General features: G+C 42.2%; 1 protein-coding gene across 3 annotated transcripts in view; it reads right to left on the bottom strand.

The window, feature by feature from the left end:
- DCLK1 (doublecortin like kinase 1) overlaps positions 1 to 24,562 on the bottom strand; it is a 289,553-nt gene that overhangs the window by 230,936 nt on the left and 34,055 nt on the right. For all 3 annotated transcript variants that reach the window (XM_075265954.1, XM_075265952.1, XM_075265953.1), the window contains exons 2-3: positions 14,484 to 14,869; positions 5,109 to 5,455 (exon numbers count right to left, since the gene is read on the bottom strand). In XM_075265954.1, coding sequence (XP_075122055.1) covers positions 5,109 to 5,455; positions 14,484 to 14,859 — 723 coding nt within the window. In that variant the 5' untranslated portion in view covers positions 14,860 to 14,869. The remainder of the gene's footprint in view (positions 1 to 5,108; positions 5,456 to 14,483; positions 14,870 to 24,562) is intronic.

Raw genomic sequence — 24,562 nt, 5'->3', positions numbered from 1 at the left:
AGTGGTCCTGCCAGGTCTCCTATCCTACCCTATAGAAGGGCAGCAGAGGATAGAGGGGAATACTGAGATCAGGGGTATATCATTTACTATTTTCACGTAAAAAAGCTTCAGCGACTTGTTGAAAAATAACGTAAGTCCTACTATTCCTGCTCACCCACACTGAATGAGTGTATAGCCACTATGACACCATTTGAGCACAGGGCACCCTCCCATTACGGGCCCCTTAGCAGTTACATGCCGTCTCTACAACAATGATCACACACACTTTGGAGATCGATCACTAGATGATGAAAAGTTAAAATGGGGCGCCTCAATATTGGTGTTTTCCCAGCTTCATTGGGTTGGGAGTGCCATGTGCTTATTTGCCACTGGTTCCCATTCATTGTTGGAAGGACGATAAGACAGGTACGCTGCGTTTCTCTTTTCTTGCCTGGTGTTGTGTCTATGGAGAATGGGAGACCTTTCCAGGTTTATGTTACCTAACTGGGTCTCCATCACTCATCTTCTCCATGGGCGATATGGGCTATATCTATGGTGAATATACCACCTAGTGTCAGTGAGGCATCTATGCATGGCACCCCTTCATAACACACATCTTCCCATCATAGAACAAATGACAATTGCCGAAAATTTTGAAAGCACCACCATGACATTACAGTACTTTCATAGATGTGCATCAAAGTTATCGTCCCAGAGACAGAAGTGACAGACTGTAAATCTAGTTTTGAGGAAGCTTTACAAAGCGTACAGGGCTGTGTGTATCTCAGAAATGTTCTTCAGAAGTTTCCTCTACTTAAAAACATCTTTAAAAAATCCCATATGGTCCATATATGGGTGCAAAATAATATCATTTTCATTACACTTGATATAATTGTGGGTGTTTAGTTTTATATAATTCCAGTTCTTAAAGGTAAGGTTTATCAGTGACTATCAGGTAAACAAAAAACTAGGCCAAGCTACGACTTCAACTTCATATATTTCATCATATATATATCCTAAATATTATATATCCTTTACATGGATCTTGATATGCTCATAATCCCACTACTATAAATCACTGTCATACTTTTATTTTGTGGTACGTTGGCATATTGATAAGATCCATGTGGTATATGGAAACTTACTTACAGGCAAGACCCTATATTTAACACCAGGATCTCTTCATGGAGAACCAGTACCCCCCGCCTTCTCGAACAGTGCTAAAGGTATCTCAATCTGAACCAGCCAACTAGTATCTTGCTTTGTTCTGAAAAAGAACAAAGACCCCAAAACAGTTGTCAACAGATGGGTGTCATGTGCGAGAGTTTTCTCCTGAAAGAGAGTCCTAAATAATGCTACTTGGACTATCCTATCTCAGTTTCGGCAGAGGGCATTCCTCCAATATTGGCACTTCAAACCACAGCATGCCACCATGTGAGAACATGAGGCTCTTTAATATTAAAGGTGATGTTATGTGTATACTATGCTACTTGTACATTTTACACCTCTTTACCTAATACAGCATGCGCCGTGTTTTGGGCTCACACCCCATCATTAATAATATAATTGCTGCCCGATTATTATCTAGGTTTTTCCCATCGCTTTATCACAGAACCACTGCACAAAGTAATAAGATTAGAGGATAATATGGGATTACAAAATGGACAAGTCATGACTATAGGTGCCAAAAGAGCTCTGCCGAAAAGCTTAGTAAAAGCGCCAGAGAACAGAAGCAAAGTCTGTCTTCTACACTAGGGCAGGGGATATGTCCTGGGTGTTGCAATAGAAGATGCTAATAAGCTATGTTGCCTTGTCCATAATTCAGGTAAAAGACTAGGACACTACCGTACCCCGCTGCCCAATGCTAACCTTTACCTGGAATACCCTAACCCACATTTTATGACTCAGGATACCCTTATCAGTACTATATCAGCATGGCACAATATAGAGGTGGCTAATCCTGTCCGTGAAGCCCGATGTCATACGGATTTTCTCCTTTTGTGACAGGCCTTGTATCGGGAGCATGTAATCTCATTAAGGAGAGACACCGGGCCATGTATGCTTCATCCTCTTTATTATTCCTATTAATCGGCTAATCTTCCACTAATGGAAAGCTGAAAAAACACATTCAGGTCTATGATTGAACAATAAGCTTCATGAAAATAAGTTCAGGGCATGCAGCGTCCATGTGCCTGGCTTGATGTAAGGGGAAGGAATTATCTTTAGCGCTTGGTTTGTATGTACCATACACATATGTAATATATTTCATGGACTGTTAGGTTTCATGTCCTATATATTGTGTAACGAGCATCAGGTTCTACATAGGGTCTTTATCCTGTGCGGGACCTATCTGCAGAATGTAGGCTGCTATATTGGTGTACTGTTGTTGTACTATGGTCCATGTATGGTAATGGATCTTCAGCATTGGAACTTCAGAAGGAATCTTTACAATTGTTAATTTAGTTATCTATCTTATCAGAAAAAATACCTTATTAGTATATTTCTATACACCCCTCCCTCTGATAAACTGACTTCCATTATGAAAATTATGTTATATCAGTCTCAAGACGGACTGCAGGTCATATAACTCGATTGCACATCTACAGAAGTCTGGTGAAAGTAAAGGGGCAAGGAGTGAGCCGAGGGAGAAACATATAGCATCAGAAACACGTTTAGTGTGATGCTGGAGATAGATTGGAGCTTTCTATAACAACTAAAGTACTTTATCAAAATGAGAACATGTTAGTACTTCTCTATATATGCCCTGTGTATCTTTCTGAATAAGAAAGTTTAAGAAGCAGGTTCCTCTCTACTTACTGTGTGCAGTGTATGAAAGCTCAGAAAGAAATGCAGACTACAGGTAGACCCTGCAGAGAGGAAAACAGCTAAACAATGCAGATAATGACCAGAAATAGCGTTATTCCTGAGAAGGTTAGCTCTGGGGCAGCAATGCAAGCTATGATACTTGTTGCCAGCTAGGACCGATGTCGCTAGCCAGGGTAGCAATGGAAGCACACAGACGTAGTGTTATTTCTAGATAGACGCACTGCACTACTCAGTTTATGCAAATTTTATTTAAAGGTTAGGTATGCTTCAAGTCGTAAAGAACAATATATCTCCCATACCTCTTATATAAATTAGTAACGAAAGCTGGATACCCCAAACCGCTATACTGTTACTGCTCCTCCAGCCATAACTCTGGGTTTAGGATGATCTCCCCAACCCTGCAAGCCTTTAGTACCAGGCCGGTTTCTTCTCTGATGAATTCTTTGGCAGATACCATGTAAATAAGCGATCACTGAATAATTACTGATGTGGCGGCACACTCTCTCCACGGCTCATCAAATATATATGTTGTATGCTAATGCACGAGATGTGGCTGAAACATTTCAAACCCAACCATTTCCTTGACAACCATCATACCGTTCACTGCAGTCATTTAACACCGCTATACGATTGTCATAATGGTGCTTGTCACTCCATAATTACCACCGAGTAAATGAAAGGGCATTTTGGTTTTAGTGCAACCATTAAATGCATCTTAACTGCAGGAATGGAGGCCAAGATGTACATTATGGGTATATAAGTAAAAAACAATGTATTGAGATAAGAATCTCATAACAGCACGACGTAACAGAAGTTTTTACTTTTTGTTGTGCTCCAACCTGGGTAATGTAATATCTCCAGAATAGGTAAACGTGATCTGTATATTGCACGGACATCAGGGGTGAAACCATGGGACCACAGAGCAAAATAAATTGGAAGTTCACTCTAAAGTGACAAATCAGCAGAATGTGGGTTCCAAAATCTACTACTGCTTCCATAAAAACTACTACGAGCCCTTTACCTTTTCTATTCATTGCTTGAACTGAGTTCCTTGAGTCTCTACCTACCTTCTGCTGCAAGGTCAAACCATCTATCTCCATCTTCATCATCCATAGTCATCACTGTCTATTATCTCATATTCTTGGACAATACAGATAGGACCCATCATTTGCTAGATCTCATGGTCCCAGATATGTATCATACACTTGTGGTTACTTCCATAGGACTAGGTCAGTATTAAAGTGGTCACCCAACTTATATAGCTACTGGCCTAACACTTAACCTGTTTGCAGTTATTCCTTGTAACCATCTCTATACACATGCACATAAGCCAGTTTTTGACTGCAAGGTGTCAGCTCGATTTTGTTTCTACTCGACTCAGCTTGATTCTATGTAGTTTGTTTTCCACTGCTTCACCTGGTTCCCATAGCTGGGTGTCATCTATAGAGAAGACCTCTTATCTAAGCTGTTTTTGGATATGTGACCTTCTAATACCACTTTGGTTCACTTGTTATCCAATCTAAAACAGGTAGTTCAAAAAGCATCCGGCACCAGGTATATTATAGTACCGAAACCAAGTTGAGTCAAGCTAAAATCATAATGAGTTGAGCCAGTACCATGGTTAAAAAGTACAAGGTACTTTCTGGTACTCATTGCAGCGATGTCCTCCATGGGGGGATTTTCAAGATTGGAGTCCATTAGTTTTATAATAATAGTAATCGGACCTATTCTTTTCTTGGCTGTTGTTGGGTTCTATGCAGAGAGACCTACCCCACTATCAATTTTTAGGGATCCTTCACTGACCATATGCTCTATTCGATCCACTATGCAGAACCTTACTCTATAAGGAAAAACGAGTGCCTTGATGTAATAAAGAGTCATTCTGGTGGACCAAGTCAATCCATTCCTTACAAGACTACCATTTATCTGAATGGTTGCCACATAATGCTACAATTTAGCCACTGCACAGGATCTGCATTTTCCTAGGAGTCAACAATTCAACGTCATGGGGCAATGTAGCTCAATGGGGGGATTTGTTTACCTATTGAAATGGGTTTTATGAGAAAAACCATTTGGTTTTGACACACTGGTAAGTTTTTGAGTCCCAAGTAATGGGTTAACTCATCAAAAGACAACTGAATTTTGGATAATGAAATCTTAACGGTCTGCTACTTATTGGAAGGACTTCATAAAACACAAATGTTTCACAAATTAGATTGAATACTTCTAAGAAATCCATATCCAGATGACAATACAATGATTTGGTAATTCTCGACCAACAACCGTTCAATTTCATGACATACCTGTTTTCCATCCAGTGTATAGAGACGCTTCACCACCCCGGAATCCAGTTTTATGGCATCCGTGATATCAGTGAGAACTTGCTCAAATGAATGAGCTGTTTTCTTGTTTAGGAGAATCCGGACAGCTTTGCGCGGTTTCACACCACTCCTGATGATTGTGACGAGCTTTGGCCTAATGAAATCTTTGTTCTCTCTTCCCTCGGAGGTGCTAGGCTTAGGTGTAGCCAGAGGTTGCACTGAGCGAGGGCTAGCAGTTGTCTTCACATTCACAGACCAGTTGGGGTTTACATTCTTTGTGTACTCCAGTTTTTTAAATGGCTCAATAGATCCACAAACATAGCTTTCACCTAAAAGAAAAAGCTCTGTTACTTTAAGGCAGCACTGAAACATACAATATAAACCACTAAATCAGTATTTCTTCTGTCCTGCTCAAGTTTTTGGTTCAGTAGATGATACCTGCCAACCAAAGTAGGCTGACTTCTCTACCCAAATAAGCAAAACCTGAGCATGGAAAATACGCCACCCCAAACACAGACAGGCCCTGAGCAGGTACAGACTGAGCACCCACAACCAGGAGATGGAGACGGGACGACACAGGCAGATGTACAAGCCACGGGAGAACAGACTGTGCCAGCACTGTGACCACTTCCTGCTACACTGCACCAAATACTCAGCTGTGAGGGCCGTCTACTACCAAAGACTCTCTGCCCACATCCCAGACTTCATATCTGCAGACGAGAGGAGGAAACTCTACATCCTACTGGGAGAAGAAGAGGCCACTGTGGAGATCACTGCCCAATACGTGTCCAGCTGTCACCAAATAAGAGGAAGATGAGACTCCACGGACTGTTATATCCCAAACCAGATGCCCCACCCCAACCCACCTCCCCATATAGCGGTCACCAACTAAGAGGAAGTTGACACTCCATGGACTGTTATACCCCAAATCAGCCACCCCCCCCATACTCTCCCCCTCGACTCCAACTCTCCCGCCCCACACACTTTACTAGCTTTGGCAATGCCAAATAGCCATTCGGACGTGCCAATAAAGCCTATTTGATTTGATTTGACTTGTGAGTGTTGAGTGTGATGTGTCTAGGTTCACGGTTTGTTTGGGGTCAATTCAGTGTATATAATGAGAAATTCTTCCATTTTCAATTTCTTCTCTTGTGCCAACAGGACATCATTAGCTACAGGTACACCTAAAGAGTATATGTTTGGCTACAACAGCGTATACTAAACCGTCGTAAGCAGGTTGACATACATTGGCCCAGATTTACTAACTGGGCTGCACCTAGAAAGTGACCAGCTCACCAATTTTTTAGACAGTGGATGGAATGGGGAAAAAATGTAGGCAAGCCGAATGGGGACATCCCAGTCTGCCATATTTACTATTATATGTATACTTTTTAAGTAGGAGTAAATGGAAGATGTAAGCAGTTGTATATTCTTATTGTATGTAATATATACTAGTTGTCGGAGATTATCATAAATGGTAACAGAGAATGTGATAACCAACCAACCATCATACACCCATCCAATCCAGCGCTGCTCTACAATTCCCGGTGGTCTCGATTTACTATTGCTGCATTGATGATGTCCTGTACACCCATGTGACCACTCGAAAGTTTGTTGCCAGACATTCTGGCATCAATGATTGGCTACAATATCAGTAAACAGAGACCAGCATGGACTACCACATTGATGGCAACGAGGCAGTGCAGGATTTAACATGAGAGTAATATTCGCTTTGTCATTTCATCCCCAGGATTTACCCCCCAGGTTTTACCATTCACGATATACTCAGACAACCAGACAATATCAGCTCGGATATGGTACACACTAGATGTGACATTGGTCTAGGAACCCAAGAAGGAAGCTTTATTTGCCCTCACTCCTTGTCAGTCTGATAGACTATGAATGAAGCGTAGGCAAACAAATGATCGCCCCTTCATTGAAAGAGGGAATATGGGATCTAGCAGTGGGACCCCCAATGATCAGATACTAATCCTCTGTCTTGTGGAAAGGGTTGATTCTGGGATAGCACTTTAATCCCTTAGATGACTGTACGTTCCAGAAGCAGAATCACTCTTACATCATTTGTCTCGTAATGAGTTACTTATAGTCTGAACAAAGCCATATAGTCTCGTTACAGAAAATTTATGATCAGGTGCAGACAGTTATTGCAGACAATGCTAAGAACTATGTCTCCTTCTGGCCGAATACAGCTGTGTCTAGTGTACGAAGCATTGAGATGGCTTTTCTGTAGAAAAGAATTGGCACTGCTTATCTTTCAAGGTACAGATTTAATATTACCAACTCTAATAGAAACATCACTCAATGGCATCCTATAACAAAAAAATAAAGCTTGGAAAAATCTTGCAAAGAATTGACTGAAAGATGAGTAAGATCTATACAAATAACTAGCATAGGGAAGTATGGGTTCAGCGGTCTGGGGTCACAGAAACGTTACTTTTAATTAGGAAGAAAGGACGCAAATGTATACTGTGACATACATGTAGGTTTCTAGGCCAAACATAAGCCAGAAATGTGTCCTTTGGCATACGTTGAGTGGATAACATCTGGATTCTGTTTCCTAAAACATGAAGTCTACTTCGAACATTTCTTACAATAATAGTCCACTGTACAGATATACATTGCTACAGTTGAGCGCAGAACATATTTGCTTAGGGAGAAAAAAAGCTACGTCATCTGTAAGTCTTTAAGTTACAAGTCTCTCTAATGCTAGGTTCATATTAACGTTTGGGTTTCCGGTCTACAGGTCCACTTGGGGACTTGAAAAACATAAACCCAATTCACTTAAAAAGTGTTCAACCGTAGGCAGCATGGTGACTCAGTGGTTAGCACTGCAGCGCTGGAGTTCTGGATTCGAATCCTGACTAGGGCAACATCTGCAAGGAGTTTGTATGTTCTCCCTATGTTTGCGTGGATTTCCTCCCACACTCCAAAGACCCAAAAACATACTGATAAGGTGAAAAAAACATTCACCCGCAGAAACCCACGGACCCAGTAGAATATAATGGGGTCAGTCAGGTTTCCGCCCGAAAAAATGAGGAGAGAAAGGAACTGCTTGCAGTAATTTTCCCTCCGGATTTTTCAAGCGGATTCAAGGACAGAATCCCTGAACGGAGTGCGAGTGCTGGTGTGAATCCAGCCTAAGTTTGTGGTGTATGGGTAATATATATGCACAATGTGGTCATCTAAACAAGAATAAACCTTTGACACTCCTTCTACACCCAGTTGTCAATTTATTCAAAAATGTGTAGGAAAAATAGGGGCTAGTTCACACGGGGCACGGGATGCCATATTTTGGTCCTGATTTTGACACTGATTTTGACGCCCGACAGTCACGGCTTCTCACTCCGGAGTAGGCCCAAATGAATGGGCCCAGTCCGGAGGATGCTGCCGTGAGGCTGAATCAGCCGCAGAATCCGCCTGAAGAAAGGGCAGCTTCTTTTTTCCGCTAGCGGGAATAGACCTCTATTGTGAGGGGACGGATTTTGAGAAGGATTCTGCACCAAAATCCGCCCCCTCTTGCCCTATGTGAACGAGCCCTAACAGAAGAACTGACCAATGTAGAGATCTAAGAAAAAAATTCTCTGGAATTATTTCATGAGGAGTACAGAATATGATAACCAGCCCCCACGCTTTGTGCCATCTTCGCAACCGTGGACAGAAGCTCAGTCATTTTCCAGTTATTTAGGCACAAGCTCCAGCTCCGAGCTAATTCATACTGGGAGGCGAGATCTGGAGGATTTCTACTTTACTGCACATTCTCAGCATCAGGCGGTTCTGAGGGTGAAAACTGGCACATTTGCTTCTATCAGCTCCAGGTTCAGGGTGTCAAGGACACGGGATGTGAATTGTGGCGGCATTAATGACTGCGGATACACAGGAGCAGCCTGTAATATCTAATCTCCAGGCTGGCATGGCCCCGGTCACTGCGAGGGCACAGCAATTTGTAATTGAGATTGGTATTAGATGTGGCAGGAGTATAGGAAGTGCTCATATGGTCAGGCAGGGACAACTGAGCTCCTGGTGGCACATATACAGATATCTGGAGGAAAGGAAGGAGAGATTGAATTTAGTCTTTTATGCCAAATAGCTAGACTACTTTAGTGTCACAGGTGCCCGGCAATACTCTTAATACATGACTGCAATAGCAGATAGGGCTAGGTTCACTCTAGCGCTCATTCTCCATTTGGGGTTTCCGTACCCGAATCTGTTTCCACTTAATCTGCGTATTAAGTTTCTGTTCTTCGGGGGCCCATGCGGACCTGAAGAACGGAAAACTGTACATAGGTGTGAACCTAGCGTCATAAGGCCAGGTTCACACGGAGTATTTTGGCACGTAATGTGGTACGTAGACGGCGCGGGAGCTTTTGCGGGCCGTATACGCTCCCATTGTTTGCAGTACCGGCTCACATTGAAAACAATGGGAGCGTATATGGCCCGCAAAAGATCCCGCGGCGTCTACATACCACATTATGTGCCATAATACATCGTGTGAACCCGGCCTAAGGTTATCTTACAGCCATTAATGCTAACTTGTACAGTAGTGATCGTACTGGTCAAAGAAGGGGTGAATTTCAACATGCCCAGTACTGGCCAACTCAAGGCACAGACAGCTAAACTGAGCATGCACATGCATGGGGTTGTGGAAGGAATAGCTGATGGCCAAAAGTGTGTTCAGGCGTCACCTACTGAACATGTATGGTCAGCGTAACCACTGCAATTGCATTTATGTTACCAGGGAAGCATTTTTTTTTATATTTGTATGTTTGTTTTATCTATAGGCACATACATTTTCTCAAAATTAGATATGCTCAAATATTAAATACTGATATTATCAGAAAAATATTACTGAAACATAACACTGTTATATAAATGCAAAGCTCCTTTACTGTAGGATAGTCAATGAAGTATCCTGGAGATGATTTACTAAGGCCCGATTCACACCTGTTACATGGTAGATGAGGATGGATAAAGACATCAGTCCATCAAGTCCAACCCTACAATCCCTTATAGTGTTGATCCAGGGGAAGGCAAAAAACCCCATGACGCTCATGCCAATTGCCCTATTTCAGGGAAAAAAATTCCTTCCTGACTCCATATCTGGCAGTCAGTATAAAAACCCTGGATCAACGTGTCCTTAAAATCTAGAGTCCATAACCTGTTATATTTTTCTCTCCAAGAAAGGCATCCAGGCCCTCTTTGAACTTGTTTAATGAATCCATCATCACCACTTCTGCATTCGATATTCCGTTCAGGGAATCCGCTTGGGGACCACCTGGACAGAAACCTATACGCATTAAAAAGCAGCTAGCTAAGAAACCACACGGACCCCATAGACTGTAATAGGGTCCGTGTGGTTTCCGCTCGGTGTCCGCACGAATCATGTGGAGAGAAAAGTACTGCAAGCAACACTTTCTTCTCCGCATGTTTCATGTGGAAGCCACACAGACCCCATTATAGTCTATAGAGTCCGTGTGGTTTCTTAGCTAACAGCTTTTTAATGCGTATAGGTTTCCATTCGGGGGGCCCCAAGCAGACTCCCTGAACTGAATACCGAACGCAGATGTGAACTGGGCCTAAGATTGGCCTTTTTCACACCCTCCCCGCCCGGACCAAGTTTGTGAGTCGCATGATAAATTAGGCGCATCCTCCAGGGGCTATGTGACTAAAGAAAAATATACGTCATCTCTTCGCTGGCATAGACTTTAGGAATCATTTATACCAGAAAACTATTGTAAATGATGATAAATATGACAGGGCTGAGTACTCAGATAGGATTGTCGGCCAGTAGTCTCCGTATGGATGAGCAGAGCTGTCTAAATTGGTTGCCATTACCTCGTGCTCAGACTCCTAAGTGAGTCATACCTGGGTACTCCATTATAGTGACGGGAAATGTAGCTCATTTTGGAGATAAGTTCTTTATGATCTTGTTCATTCAGGAGATTAATTTATTATTATTACAGTTCTGAGACAAGGCTCCGAACATAGATCTAACCTGTTATACAAAGTTACTCCTAGTTCCTTTGATGGGACCTGTAAATATGAACGTTGATATATCAGACCATTCTTAATGTTCTATGATCCTCCTGCACCTGCTATCTCATCGATAACTTGGCAGTGAGTAGAGGACTCTTATGTGACTGTATTATGCAGAAAATTTCTGCTTCAAGAATTTGAAGCAGATTTTGAAAAACTGCTCCAAAATCTGCTTCAAAAATAGCTCCAAAATCTGCATCCATTCCAGCGAGAGTTTCTGGCCAATTCTTTTTGAAGAGCAAGCAGGATGCTTATTTTTTTGCTAGTTGAAAAATCTTCCTCTGACTCCCAATGAAAGGAATGGGAGCAGATTTCTGGTGGAATTTCAAAAACAGCTCCAAATTCCTCAGTGTGAGTGTACCCTCATGGTACTGACTCATACTGAATGTGTATGAGATAGATGAAAAGCAGTGCAGCATACCCTAATATATTTATTACAGAGTAGACTTGACCTCTGGTCTAATAAGATGGTGATTTTTTTCCCGCTCGTGGAAAAAAAAGCGACATGCTCTTTCTTCAGGCAGATTCAGCCGCGGACGTCCGCCTCGTGACACTCCCTTCTGACTAGGCTCATTCATTTGGGCCTAATCCGGAGTGGAATGCTGCGACTGGATGCCGGTACACTGTATGCACCGCACCGGCATCCAGTTTTTTGGACCTCCGCCTCAAAATCTGGTCCAAAAACCTCTCGTGTGAACTTACACTAATTGCGGGATGGGTTGATACAATAGGTTCTGGTCACAAACACATATTTTGCACTGCTCCAGTGCTGCTGCCCCGTGGTCCTACAGCAATAATATCCTCTACATAATTCACATGACCACTGCAGTCAATCACTGAGGTCAATATTTGGCTTCAGCCCTCATGAGAATGATGTAAGCCAAATCTGGTTCGGCTGGAGACTTATTGTGTGAGTTTTCCTTTTTTTTTTATGTTACACCATTTACTGCTATACTTACTAGTTCATCATTGTTTTATATGCATGAAAATGGAGGGGCCAATCTCAAGTCAAAATGAAGGTTATGGGCTATATTAAACTATGGAGATTCTTCACTAGTCATATTAAACATGTCTGGTGGATTCACAGATTAACATAAAATAGTAAGGATCTCATTATCAGTAGCTCAGTCCTGTGCACAATATGATATCTAGCCGAATACACGAGGATATCACTGGAGACAGAATGAGGACAATGTCATACATTATATGTAATGGGGTTATAAAATAACCATGAAATGTTGGCTTTCAGGTCTGGTGATGGGTAACCATTAACTGGGTCATTTACGTATATCCCAAATTTAGTCTAAGCCTTGAGAGGGGACAATTGGCCAGGGGTCTAGATATAGGAAACGTCAGAGGTGTCAGATGCTCCCAAGGTCTGGTGTTTTAGAGGGCCCAACCATCTGACTGTCACATAAGAAGACACCATTATTATAAATGGTACATGGTACACTAGGTAAGGAGCTTGGTTACACATTTTGCATTGGTCTCCAGGAGATTCAAGTTCTGCTCTGGACCATCTAATATTAAAGATAACCTGTCACCATGTTTGGTGCACCTAAACCTGCAGCAAGTCCTTATGCTACTGGGGTTTATGGAGTCACGTCCATGGCTTAGTTTTGCAGATTTCTAAGATCAAATTTGCCAAGAGTTTCTGACATCCACTGACACATGCACAATGGTGACTTGAAGTGTTGAAGCGTGGCGGTGTACATGGTGAACCAAGATTTTTTTGCATATGACAAGAGATGAGTCCGAGACTTGTCGCCATCATATTAAAACTTAAAAACTGACAAATTGAGCCACAGCTGGGACTGTAGTCTTCTGGGTCCAGGCCCTAAACCTCAGAAATCTACAGACATGTAACTGGTTTAGTGGCCACCAAATCTGACCAGCGTTGTGGAGGTCAACTAACATGTCAGAGGTGGAATAGACCGCCATAGCTTATACTGATGACTGACAAATACAGCAGGCAAAACCCATTGTGATGTGAAAGTAAGAAAATTAATATGATGACCTAGCAAAGGGTTAAATGACTAATTTAGCTCTGCTACATTGGTAATTGCACTTCTAATGAAAATGGTTTCATGTAAATGTGCCTATTAGACCCGCGGTTCATATTCGCTGTCAGAACAAAAGATGTCTGTTCTCACTTAATAGACGTCATTTAGTAATCTGCATAGCAACGGCGAGCCCCAGACCGATGACTGGTAACCTCGCCTTGACGGCTATGGCCCGCTGCACCATGACATTAGTATTTCCAGTATTAGCTTTCTTCCTATAAGCCCTATGACCATGTTCCTCACATCAGTGGTCAGTTTCATATGGATGTGTCACTGTACAGACCCTATTAAAGCCCTAAACCCATTTCTATTGAATCAACTTTAGATCCTCACAAATCTGGGTCTGGGTCTTGAGACTATAATACAGATCCTTTAAAGTAGCCTAAGGGATTCTTCTTTTTTCTACTCAATGACCCAATACCTTACAGGATGCCAACCTTTATTTCAACCTCCATTTGCACATGATTTTAAGCCCCACTCAAATGTCCCAGAAATACCCATTCGAAAATTATATGCATAAATTACACCCCTTCCAAGGTACCCTTTACAGAACAATTCCACAAAAAAATCAGACTTTAGGCTTCATGCACACAAACATGTTAGGCCCAGTTCGGTATTCCATTTAGGAAGTACACATTGCCAAGCCCTGAGCTGATGAAAGCACACGGACCCCATAGACTGTAATGGGGTCTGTGTGTTTTCGCGCAGTCTCCGCACAAGTCATGCAGAGAGAAAAGTAGTTCATGAAGTACTTTTCTCTCTGCATGTTCCATGTGGACACCGTGCGTAAAATACATGAACCCCATTATAATATTTGGGGTACGTGTGCTTTAATTGCTCACCGCTTGTCAATGTGTTTGGTAGTCAGGTGTACTCCCCAAACGGAATACCAAACGCAGATGTGAACCATGCCTTAGTTTTAATGCCTGCAAAATGGATGATGCATAATGACAGATCCACAAAGAACCCAGAAGACTGGAATCAATGTATTAATGTCATCAATTTTGGGCAGGAATAGGGCATATCCAGAGTTTTTGAAGCAGGGACTATTGGCACCCATGCGAATCCGTGAAAAACATGGCAACGTGTATGGGGTCATAGAAATAAATGGGTATGCATGCTATCTGTAATTACAGATCCATAATTAGGGATAATACATGGAAAGAAACTATGGTTGTGTTTATAGGGCCTTAGGGGTATGCGCTGGATCTAAAAGAAAATATTTCTATGTAATACCAACCTTCAGTTAGCTGATCCAGAGAAATGATCTTCCTGGTCCCATCCACTGTGTAGATTGTTCTCACTCCCTGGGGTAGATTCACATTGTCAGATAGAGTTCTGGTCAAATCAGCCAGGAGAGCCTCGAAAGATCGGAATCGGTCAGGAGAAATGGCATAGACAATCCCTTTAAAATATCGGTCACCGTTACGATAGAATCGGACTTTCTTGGCCTTCTTCTCTGAACTCAGGGCTTGCAGAGTACGGGTGCGGTAAAAGCTGCAGTGGGCGCTATGAGTTGGACTTGGTAGCCCATTGGCTCGAGAACTTTTGCTGTACCTTTGCGCTTTATCACGCTCATCAAAATGTTCAAGCTCCATGTCTCTCCCGAAGGACATTGTAGAGAGTCTGTAAAGAGATAAAAATAGTGTTATTCACTGAAAGGCTTGAAACTCCTCTGCACATATAAATAGCCGTGATTGACATATAATGGCGCAAAGACACCTTACGTGGGCTGCAAGTAAAACCACGGCGCTCATTAACACCGCTACTATTTTAGTAGCATTGTATGACTAAGCCAGCTTTTGTTACATTCATGTACCTTTGCTTGAGAGCTCAGTTTCCCATTTAGGAATAACATAAATGAACATAAGCGAGTAATAAGGCGAACACTATAAAAGCAATAGCTAATATATCAATTAAACCAAAGCTGAATTACAGCAGTTACGTGTAGATCTGTGAGAATAATATGTGGTCTTAACATAACACTGAAGAAGAATGTCCACTGACTCAAACCTCTCTTTAACCTCCATATCCAATCACTGTCATCTGCACCTCAAAAACATCTCCAGAATACGCCCTTTCCTTATCATGGATACATTAAAGACACTTATTGTCGCCCTGATTCACTTTCGCCTTGACTACTGTAACTCCTTACTTATCGGTCTTCCCCTCACTAAACTCTCCCCTCTACAATCTATTCTGAATGCAGCAGCCAGGCTCATCTATCAGGCTAGACGCTACAGCGATGCCTCTGGTCTGTGCCAGTCACTACATTGGCTGCCTATTCATTATAGAATAAAATATAAAGTTATCACTCTCATCCACAAGGCTCTCCATAATGCCGCACCTCCATACATTTCCTCCCTCATCTCTGTCCATCACCCAACACATGATCTTCATTCGGCCAATGACCTAGGACTTACATCCTCTGTTATCAGAACCTCCCACTCCTGTATCCAAGACTTCTCTTGAGTTGCACCACTTCTTAAGGCTACTGTTGCACCCATTAGACTTACACTCGATGGACATGGTACTTAATTTCTAAACTCTGCAATGTGCTTTCCTGAAAACAACGTAAAAAAAAACTCCTGATACCATGTTGTTTTTACATGGCACCTCTGCAGAAACTGCTAAGACTTTCCTACTGCTTTTAGTCTTTGCGTTGCAAGGCGCTGGTAAAAGTTGCAGCAATAATTGACATGCTGCAGAATGAAAACCTACAAAGTAGGCCACCCACTGTTTTTAACTGCACCATGTGCATGATATTTGGAAAAATTGCATCTGCCACTGTACATCGCAGAGATTTAGGGTCAGTGCACACAGAGCTTATTGGCGCTGATCTTGACGCTGAATCCGCCTCAAAATCAACCTCCAAAAAAAGCTTCCCAATAGAACTCTATTGGGAGGCGTTTTTTGGAGACTGATTTTGAGGTGGATTCAGCATCAAAATCAGCACCGAAAAACTCCCGTGTGCACTTACCCTTAGCCACCCATCAGTAATGGTAGCTAAGCCACTGTGAGTATGCTCAGTATGACCCCAGCCTCACAGGACATATACACAAGGATTGTGTTTGTGAGACAGACGCCTCTTGGACTACAGGGTACACTAACCCCATCAGAATGGCTACCCATGAGTTGTATAGTTAATGTACAACCAAGAAAAACTAGTCTACAGTGAGCTTAATGGGTTTTTTCGTGCGTGGTTCTCCTATTGTTTTAGGGCCTCCTTTCCTGTGGGCCAGTCCCACCATTTGCAATCCCCCAACTCTCCACTAGGCATCAAACAGTGTATCAGTATGGATGCTTTTTGCACCACTTTTCGTTCCACTTCAATGACATATTAACACACAAGTAATGCGGCACTAAGGCATTTTAGAAGAGAGTGTGAACCAAACTGGTGCCTGCAGGCCACAAAATATTAATATTCTGATAAGAATTTCTTCTGATAAATTAATATCTGCATTTGTAATAAGGTGATATAGATCCAAGCCTAAGGCTGCAAATGTAAAGCCATAACCTTCATTGTTCTATACTGTAAATGAGTAATATCTCATTTATATGTCATTTGCATACATTTATAATGTGATGAGCCCAACAAATATATCTGGACATGTCAAGCAAGATAAATGTCATATTTCAGGAGCATCAGTAATACTGTATATTATTACGTCAATATCCAGTCGCTGCTATTCTTGCAATTAATCATGTTCCCATCTCCATAAAGGCTGCCATATTATATGAATATTTTGCAGTGTCCCCAGTATGGTCAACCACTGACAAACCTGCTAGGTGAAATGTTAAGTGCAATGCCAAAACTGTATACAATCAGTTTCTAGTAAGTGCCACGAACGTATCTGATAGTCATCTAAGTAATACATGACCACACATGAGAATCGAGTAGTTACTTCAGCTCAGTATGTCTTTGTAGAATGGGAGGAAATCCACACAAACACGGGGAGAAGATACAAACTCCTTGCAGATGTTGTTCCTGGCAGGATTTGAGCCCAGGACTCTAGTGCTGCAAGGCTGCAGTGCTAACCACTGAGCCACCGTGTTGCCCCAAATTGGCCACAATAAATCTGCCCCAGTCTGTACAGTAGATAGATTGGGCATATTTATTAAAATAAGCATGCCAGTTTTTTGACCACTTTGTTAGAATGGGAATCAAAGTGGACCAGGGACGCCTCAGCTCATCTAATTTATTATACCATTAGACCTGAAATTTGCACTTGTTCCTGGCTAGTGTAGATTTAATTTTTGTTGCACAGGCCCATATTAAGAGGATATATATATATATATATATATATATATATATATATATATATATATATATATCTTGCCATTACCTGAGATTCCTGCTGAGTAATGTAATCTAGCAGATGCCAGTTATTTTGCATATAGTGTACTCTAGCTATACTGTAAAAGAAGATCCTGAGACTCAGTCTTGTTTTTGTCCTTGGATTCCTGACAGATGTGTGGGCAGACATCCATGCCTGTCTGTTTCTTATATGCTTGGCTATCATGTGGGGAAGATGAAAGATAAAAGTTGTGTGCGGGCTTTGCAGCTGCTTGTATACAGCCATCTAACGCCTTGTCTATTGTGCTTTGTACAATGGGGGGTGGCGCAGCTGATATATGCCCATCCTGAGCAGGGGACAAAGTGAAATAACGCAGTTTCGAAGTTTTAGAAATGATCGCCAAATCTGCAACAAATTGACCAGCTATGGGCTGAGCTCACGCTGTACACTTGAGAAAGGGACAGCAACAGTACCGAAACGAGTTGTGCTAAGGTTTCTAATAAAGGATTCTACTGAGAAGACCCTTTGGTAAGTGCGGATCTCTTTCCTTTGGACCTGGCTAGGTGGCTTCCAGTTTGGTTCTATTATGGCGATTCTATAAATGCTCTAGTGGCGTGATCCAGCGATTACCCCTTTCCAAGTGGTGGTCTCTATCTTTGATATACTCTTCAGGTGTTGTGACCCGATCACAACTACACAAGGTGAGCAGTTACCCTCATATATATCATTAGTTTTTACATCTAATTGTATAATGATCTAGATACCGTGCGGTACTCTGTTTTCTGTCATTAAAATGAATGGAAGTGCTGGAGATAGCCAACTCCTTTACTTTGGTTGTCTCCACAGCTCCAATGGAAGTGAATGGAAGTGCCATCCATCACCAGTCAAGTCTACCTTCATCTTGGCTGAGGCTGCATGCATGGTTGGGGAACTGGACTCCCTATTGTCGGTTTCAGCGGTCTTGGCATCACCCCTTTAAGCATAGGATGATCACACAGTCCAGAATTTACAACTTGGAAATTTTGCAACATGTTCCTCTACAAGTCACAGTGGCAAAAAAAACCCCAAAATCAAGTGTCTTTTTGCTGCGGCTCAGCCTTTGCCTACATACTTTGACACTGTCAAATTAGTTCTAGCACTAGATTGTGTAGGCCCAACCCCCTTGGACAAAAGGAATGGTAACACCCAATTGTCAATTTATTCTTAAATTTCTAGGAAGAAAAACAGAGGACTATTGTTATGAGCAAAGATGGTCCAAAATTGTGATATAAAGGGTAATAAATAGTTCAGTAAAGCAGACGCGTCAGGAGAGGTGAGAGCCCCTCTTTATGTGTCATGTCTTCTTATTACATTACTTTATGTCATCTGATGAGTGTCTATACTAACAAAAGGACCTCTACTAGCAGCTGACTGTTCACATGGCTGGGTGTATAAATTCTGCTTATATGTATAAGTACTATACTCTCCATTCACAGCAGCCATTCATTAGAACCGGTGACAATGTGTCGCCTCTACGCCTAAATTGAGTTGGAAAAGACTTTCTTCAATGGTCAAGAGGCTTGTGCAGCATCAATGTGACCTCTGAGCCATCTGTTAGCGAACAATGCCCTATTCCTCTTCATGACTCCCTCTGAATGGACATTGTCTTCATTGGGGCAAACATCTGTGCACGCCGCACATTGACTGGTTTTATTGGTTTGCTGTTTATCGCTCTCCTACGGACATCGGACATGGCAGATAGCTGTTCATTTAACATATGCCAAGCCGCTTATCTGATGCTGAGTCAGGAGGCTCAGCTTATATGGTGGCATATTATATTTACTGATATATGTTATGTATACAATATATACTAATGGGTCTATTGAGTAATTCTTATCCACATACTTAGGGGTATTTTATATATATCATTTAAGTGATACATTATATAATAAAATATATAACAGTCACACCACTAGCTGCTATAGGGCCCTTATGGAAGTTTAATCTATACATTGTGATGTGGCACAAAGACAGGGTAGTGAGGGGTATAATGAAGCTACAGTGCCCCCTGTAGTTCATAGATTGTAAGCTCTTGTGATCAGGGCATTTTCTCCTTGTGAATTGATTTATTACTCTGTAACGTCTCATTGTGTCTATACAAGAACCCTACTTTTTTTTTTTTATGTAGATTGTGAGCCCCATATAGAGATCACAATATCCTATCAGTATGTCTTTGGTGAATGGGAGGAAATCCATGTAAACACAGGGAGAACATACAAACTCCTTGCAGAAGTTATTCCTGGTGGGATTTGAGCTCAGGACCCCACCGCTGCAAGGCTGCAGTGCTAACCACTGAGCAACCATTTTGCCCCAAGAATCCTACAGTTTGTAAAGTGCTGCGGAATATGTTGGCGCTATATAAATAACATTATTATTATTATTATTATTATTATTATTATAATAGAGTAAGTCACATCTGGGCCAGTGGACCTAAGGGGATTAAAAGACCCCTGAGCCACCAAAAAAACCCAGTATTATAAATGGCACACGGCAGGTAGAGGGACCTTTACAATTTTTGTTTAGGTGGTGAAGATGTTCAAGTTACCTTTGCATATTGTTGTCTTGCTTGAAAATTTAAATTAAAAAAAAAAATTCCATAACTGAACTATGAGTGAATGCAAAAAGTTGCAATATATGGGGTATGTCACAGTTTCCAAAAGAGAAGTAACTGATCAAGACAAAAGACTGTCGCCACTGAGGGCGAGTTCACACCTGCACCCGGTCTCCACCTTAGCCAATCCGGCGGGTATTCGTCTTCTGCCCCGAGAAAATGAACAGGTGACAGAAAACTGGCGGTCAGTTTTCAAACCCATTCATTTGAATAGGTTTGCAAAGTGACCGCCCGTGTGCGTCTTCTGCCTCTCCACGACGAAAACGTTTTTTTAACCGAACACAAAGTCCTGCACTTCCGACTTTGTGTCCAGCGTAAAAAAAACCATTTTGCCGCGGAGAGGCAGAAGATGCACACGGGCGGTCACTTTGCAAACTCATTCAAGTGAATGAGTTTGAAAACTGACTGCCAGGTTTCCATCCCCTGTCCAGTTTCTCGGGGCAGAAGATGGAAACCCGCCAGATTGGCTAAAGCAGAGACCGGGTGCAGGTGTGAACTCACCCTAAGATGGTTAGAGAAAATCTCTAAAACTCTGCAAAATGTTTCAATGTTTATTTTTGGAAAAATGTTGAAATTTTTACTATTTACAAATATAAATATGGTTATGTTCATGGGAAACCCATTCAAAATAGTAGGAAACATATTTTATGGGACTGACAGACACTCATTACACTCAGCTAATATATAAAAAAAATATATATATGTAGATGGAGTGGAGTTGAGCATGCTATACATGACCAATGGTTCATTCCAAGGGGAACATTGAATCAGTGGGAGTGCCAGTGGTCAGGACCTCCAGCGATCATACCACCTTTCTATTTAAAAGTAATTGTGGAAAAACTTCCTATATGGTCGATTAGGGCATATAGATCCCAAAGTGGGGTATCTCATTTAAAGTAGCTGTCCAAGATAAACCAAAAATAGGCCAGGGATGGTGGAAAAAAAATGCTCACCTGTCCCCAATGTTCCCTTGTCTCCCACCACAGTCCAGTCATGCTGCTCCCAGGATCTTGTTCCAGCAAACACCTTGCCACATGTCACCGCCAAGGCCAATCAGTGGCCTATGGAAAGGACACGGGACATTACATGTGATGTATGCCAAGTGATGTCCCGCTTCCTTTCCTTAGGCTGCATGACCTTAGCGACATCCACTGGAACAAGGGCCTGGAAGGAGCAGGGCCGGACCACGGTGGGAGGCATCGGAGCATGGGAGGTGAAGCCCAAGTAAAAAATTGAAAATCCATGGGCTACACTGGTATATGGCTTTATCCCCGAGCCTGACACTACAATACTCATGATTTTCATACATTACGCTGTTTAGGTCTAACATGTCTTAACAGCTCTTTGCAAGGTTATATACCTGTCCTAGACTTCCAGCAGTAAAATAAAGAAGCTTCTTATGATCTCTTCTCACTGTCCTGGTATTAACCCCTGTCACGGAGCAAAGGTATACGTCTTCCTCCGGATGGTCTTTTGAATCAACACGGACGCAAGAGGTCGGGAGACAACAGCAATTTATTGTAATCCACAAAGTTAGTAGCTGGCGGCGGTCACATCAACCGTAATAACAATAAGTCCACAGAAGTCACAATCCAATGATAACTTTGGTTCCTTGGTCCTGTAACTAAATCCTGGCTCTCTGCAGAGCTGTGCACAGGCCGGCTAACATACTAACTCCAGCTACAACTATATACTAAGACTGTTACACCTATATCTGTGGGTGGGAAGGGCTGAGTCACAGATCCTTCCCCCCTCACCTATACCAAGGAGAGCAGACTCCCTGTCTACTATGGACAATGCACCATCCAACATCTTCTTGGAGACACTGATCAGATTATCTCCACCCATTGTCCTCACTGGTCCTCACTAGTTAGAGGTATTTGCATACAATGTGCTAACACACTAGACCCTAATCAGCCAACTACACATTGATGTATATAACAGGTTAGAGAATACATTCCACATGAAATATATATTACACATTGCCTATAGTATAGACTCTAACCATCCCGTGACAACCCCCTTGATCTTTCGGATATACTGTATGACGGCAGTGAAAACATCTCCAGTTTATGTGGGCCTTGCTTTGTTATCTCCAGAAATGAATCAAACATCTCTGTATTTTCCCCTGGTTAATGTAACACGCTTCCCAGGGGGAATTTTTCAGTTATGACATCCTATAGAATAGGAGACAGATAACCCATATAGAGTCTTACAAACAGCAAATTGTCAGAATTTACAGTGACAAGATGATAATATCTGTTTCCTTAGCAAACAACAATCAGAAGAGGCCTACACGAAGAAACATAATCTTAGGTGACATATGTACTAGGAAGGCGCCAGACGTACAAGACAATGCCGTCAACAACCGGTATAAATATCCCTTGTTTCTTACTTATCAAGCTTTGTATTAAAATGTTTGGTGCAGAAATCTCTTCATCTCGCCCCAACACGTGTTTCCCATTAGCTTCTCTCGTGGGTTGTGAAGCATGAAACAAGTGTTGGGGCGACGCATTCCCTGATTAGTACGCTCAGTATACGCCTTGTGTTACTACCTGGTGTCTCCATTCTTTTGCTATTCAGATCCCGCTTTTACTTTAGTATATCGTACCATATGGCTGTTTTATACAGATTTTTCTCCTACTTCATATAATAACTTCTACTATGTATTAAAGCAAAGGTGTATTTAATTTTGCTATATTGGGTTTCCTGTGTTCTGTTTTTTGGTGAAACTATTGGGGAAGCATTGGTGGCATTACTTCATGTCTGGAGGGCATTGGGTGGCAAAACTTCATGTCTGGGGGGCATTGGGTAGTATTACTTCATGTCTAGGGGGCACTGGGTGGTATTACTTCATGTCTAGGGGGCAACTGTGTGGTATTACTTCATGTTTGTAGGACATTGCTTGGCATTACTTCATGTCTGGAGGACATTGAGTGGTTTTACTTCATGTCTGGAGGATATTGGGTGGCATTACTTCATGTCTGGGTGACACTACTTCATGTCTGAGGGCATTGGATGGTATTACTTCATGTCTAGGGGGCACTGGGTGGCATTACTTCATGTCTGGGGGGCACTGGGGAGAATTACTTTTTGCCTGAGGGCCAACTGCGGAGCATTATTACTTATCTAGGGGGTGCTGTGCAGCTTCACTTTTTGTCTAGAGGACATGGAGGAAGATTATTACTTGTCTGGGGTGCACTAGGTGGAATTACTACTTGTTAAGGGGGCACTTGACAGCTTTACTTCTTGTCTTAGGGTCACTGAGGGGGGGATTACATCTTGTCTTAGCGTCATTGGGTGGCATTACTTCTTCTCTTGGGGCCACTAAGGAGCATTATTTGTTATCTGGGGGTCACTGGGGAACATTATTACTTGTCTGGGAACCACTGGGGAGTATAGTTCTTTGTATAAGGGCCATTGGGTTGTATTACTACTTGCCAGGGGGCCACTGGGGACTATTATCACTTTCCTGGGGGCCACTGGGAAGTATTAGTACTTGCCTGGCAACCAAAGAGGAGTATTACTACTTGCTCGGGGGCCTCTAAGTAGCATTATTAAGTGTCTGGGGGTCACTGGGGATTCATATACTGTTTGTTGGGTCACTGGGGAGCATACTGTGTGAGGTTTAGTAAGGAGATAAGTTGCTAATAGGGCCCCATTACAAATTTTGCACTGAGTCCGAGGAGCTTCAGGTTACACCTCTTACAACGCATTTAGAAAGATGTACTCTAGAGCATCTAGTATGCTTTGGTAGACGGATAGGACGAGTAGAGGATTACTTGCCTTTCTGTTTGTTTGGCTTGGGTGTGGTATAGACAGTAAAATAGAATTCCCAAGCTTTATATCTCTAAACAGGATACCTTGAAAACTTAACAACATTTGGGATCCATTTGGGATGGACTTATCCTTTAATTATACAAGTGCTATTTCAGTATGGGGCTATGGCTATGGCAATCTGAGCCATATAGCTGTTACTATGAATAGATCAAATAGCTATTAATGTGGTGGATGTCACTTCATTTGAATGCCTGAGATGAAGCAGAAATGTGCAGCGTTCCCTGAGATGGCACAATAATGTGTTCCGAGGCAACCACTGCTACACGTTGTGCCGACACCATAAATCTGTGCAAAACTAGTACCTAATTCTGACACTCCAAAGAACCTGTAAGGCACTTTCTAGTGCCTGGAACGTTGTAAAGTAGACTCAGTGCACCAGAAAAATAAAATGGAGCAACACTCACCTGGGTTTGCCAAAGAATGCAACTTATCCCCTATAGCTGTAGTTCGGCTATCTTTGGTTGTCCCATAGTATTGGTTGGAGTGACAGTGTGCCACTTAAGACACCCCATTCTTGTCATTGACAGGGGT

This window comes from Leptodactylus fuscus, chromosome 2 (genome assembly GCF_031893055.1).
Source record: "Leptodactylus fuscus isolate aLepFus1 chromosome 2, aLepFus1.hap2, whole genome shotgun sequence".
Lineage (NCBI taxonomy): Eukaryota > Metazoa > Chordata > Amphibia > Anura > Leptodactylidae > Leptodactylus > Leptodactylus fuscus.
The sequence above is the reverse complement of the archived record's forward strand: the minus strand, read 5'-3'. Positions and strand labels throughout refer to the sequence as shown.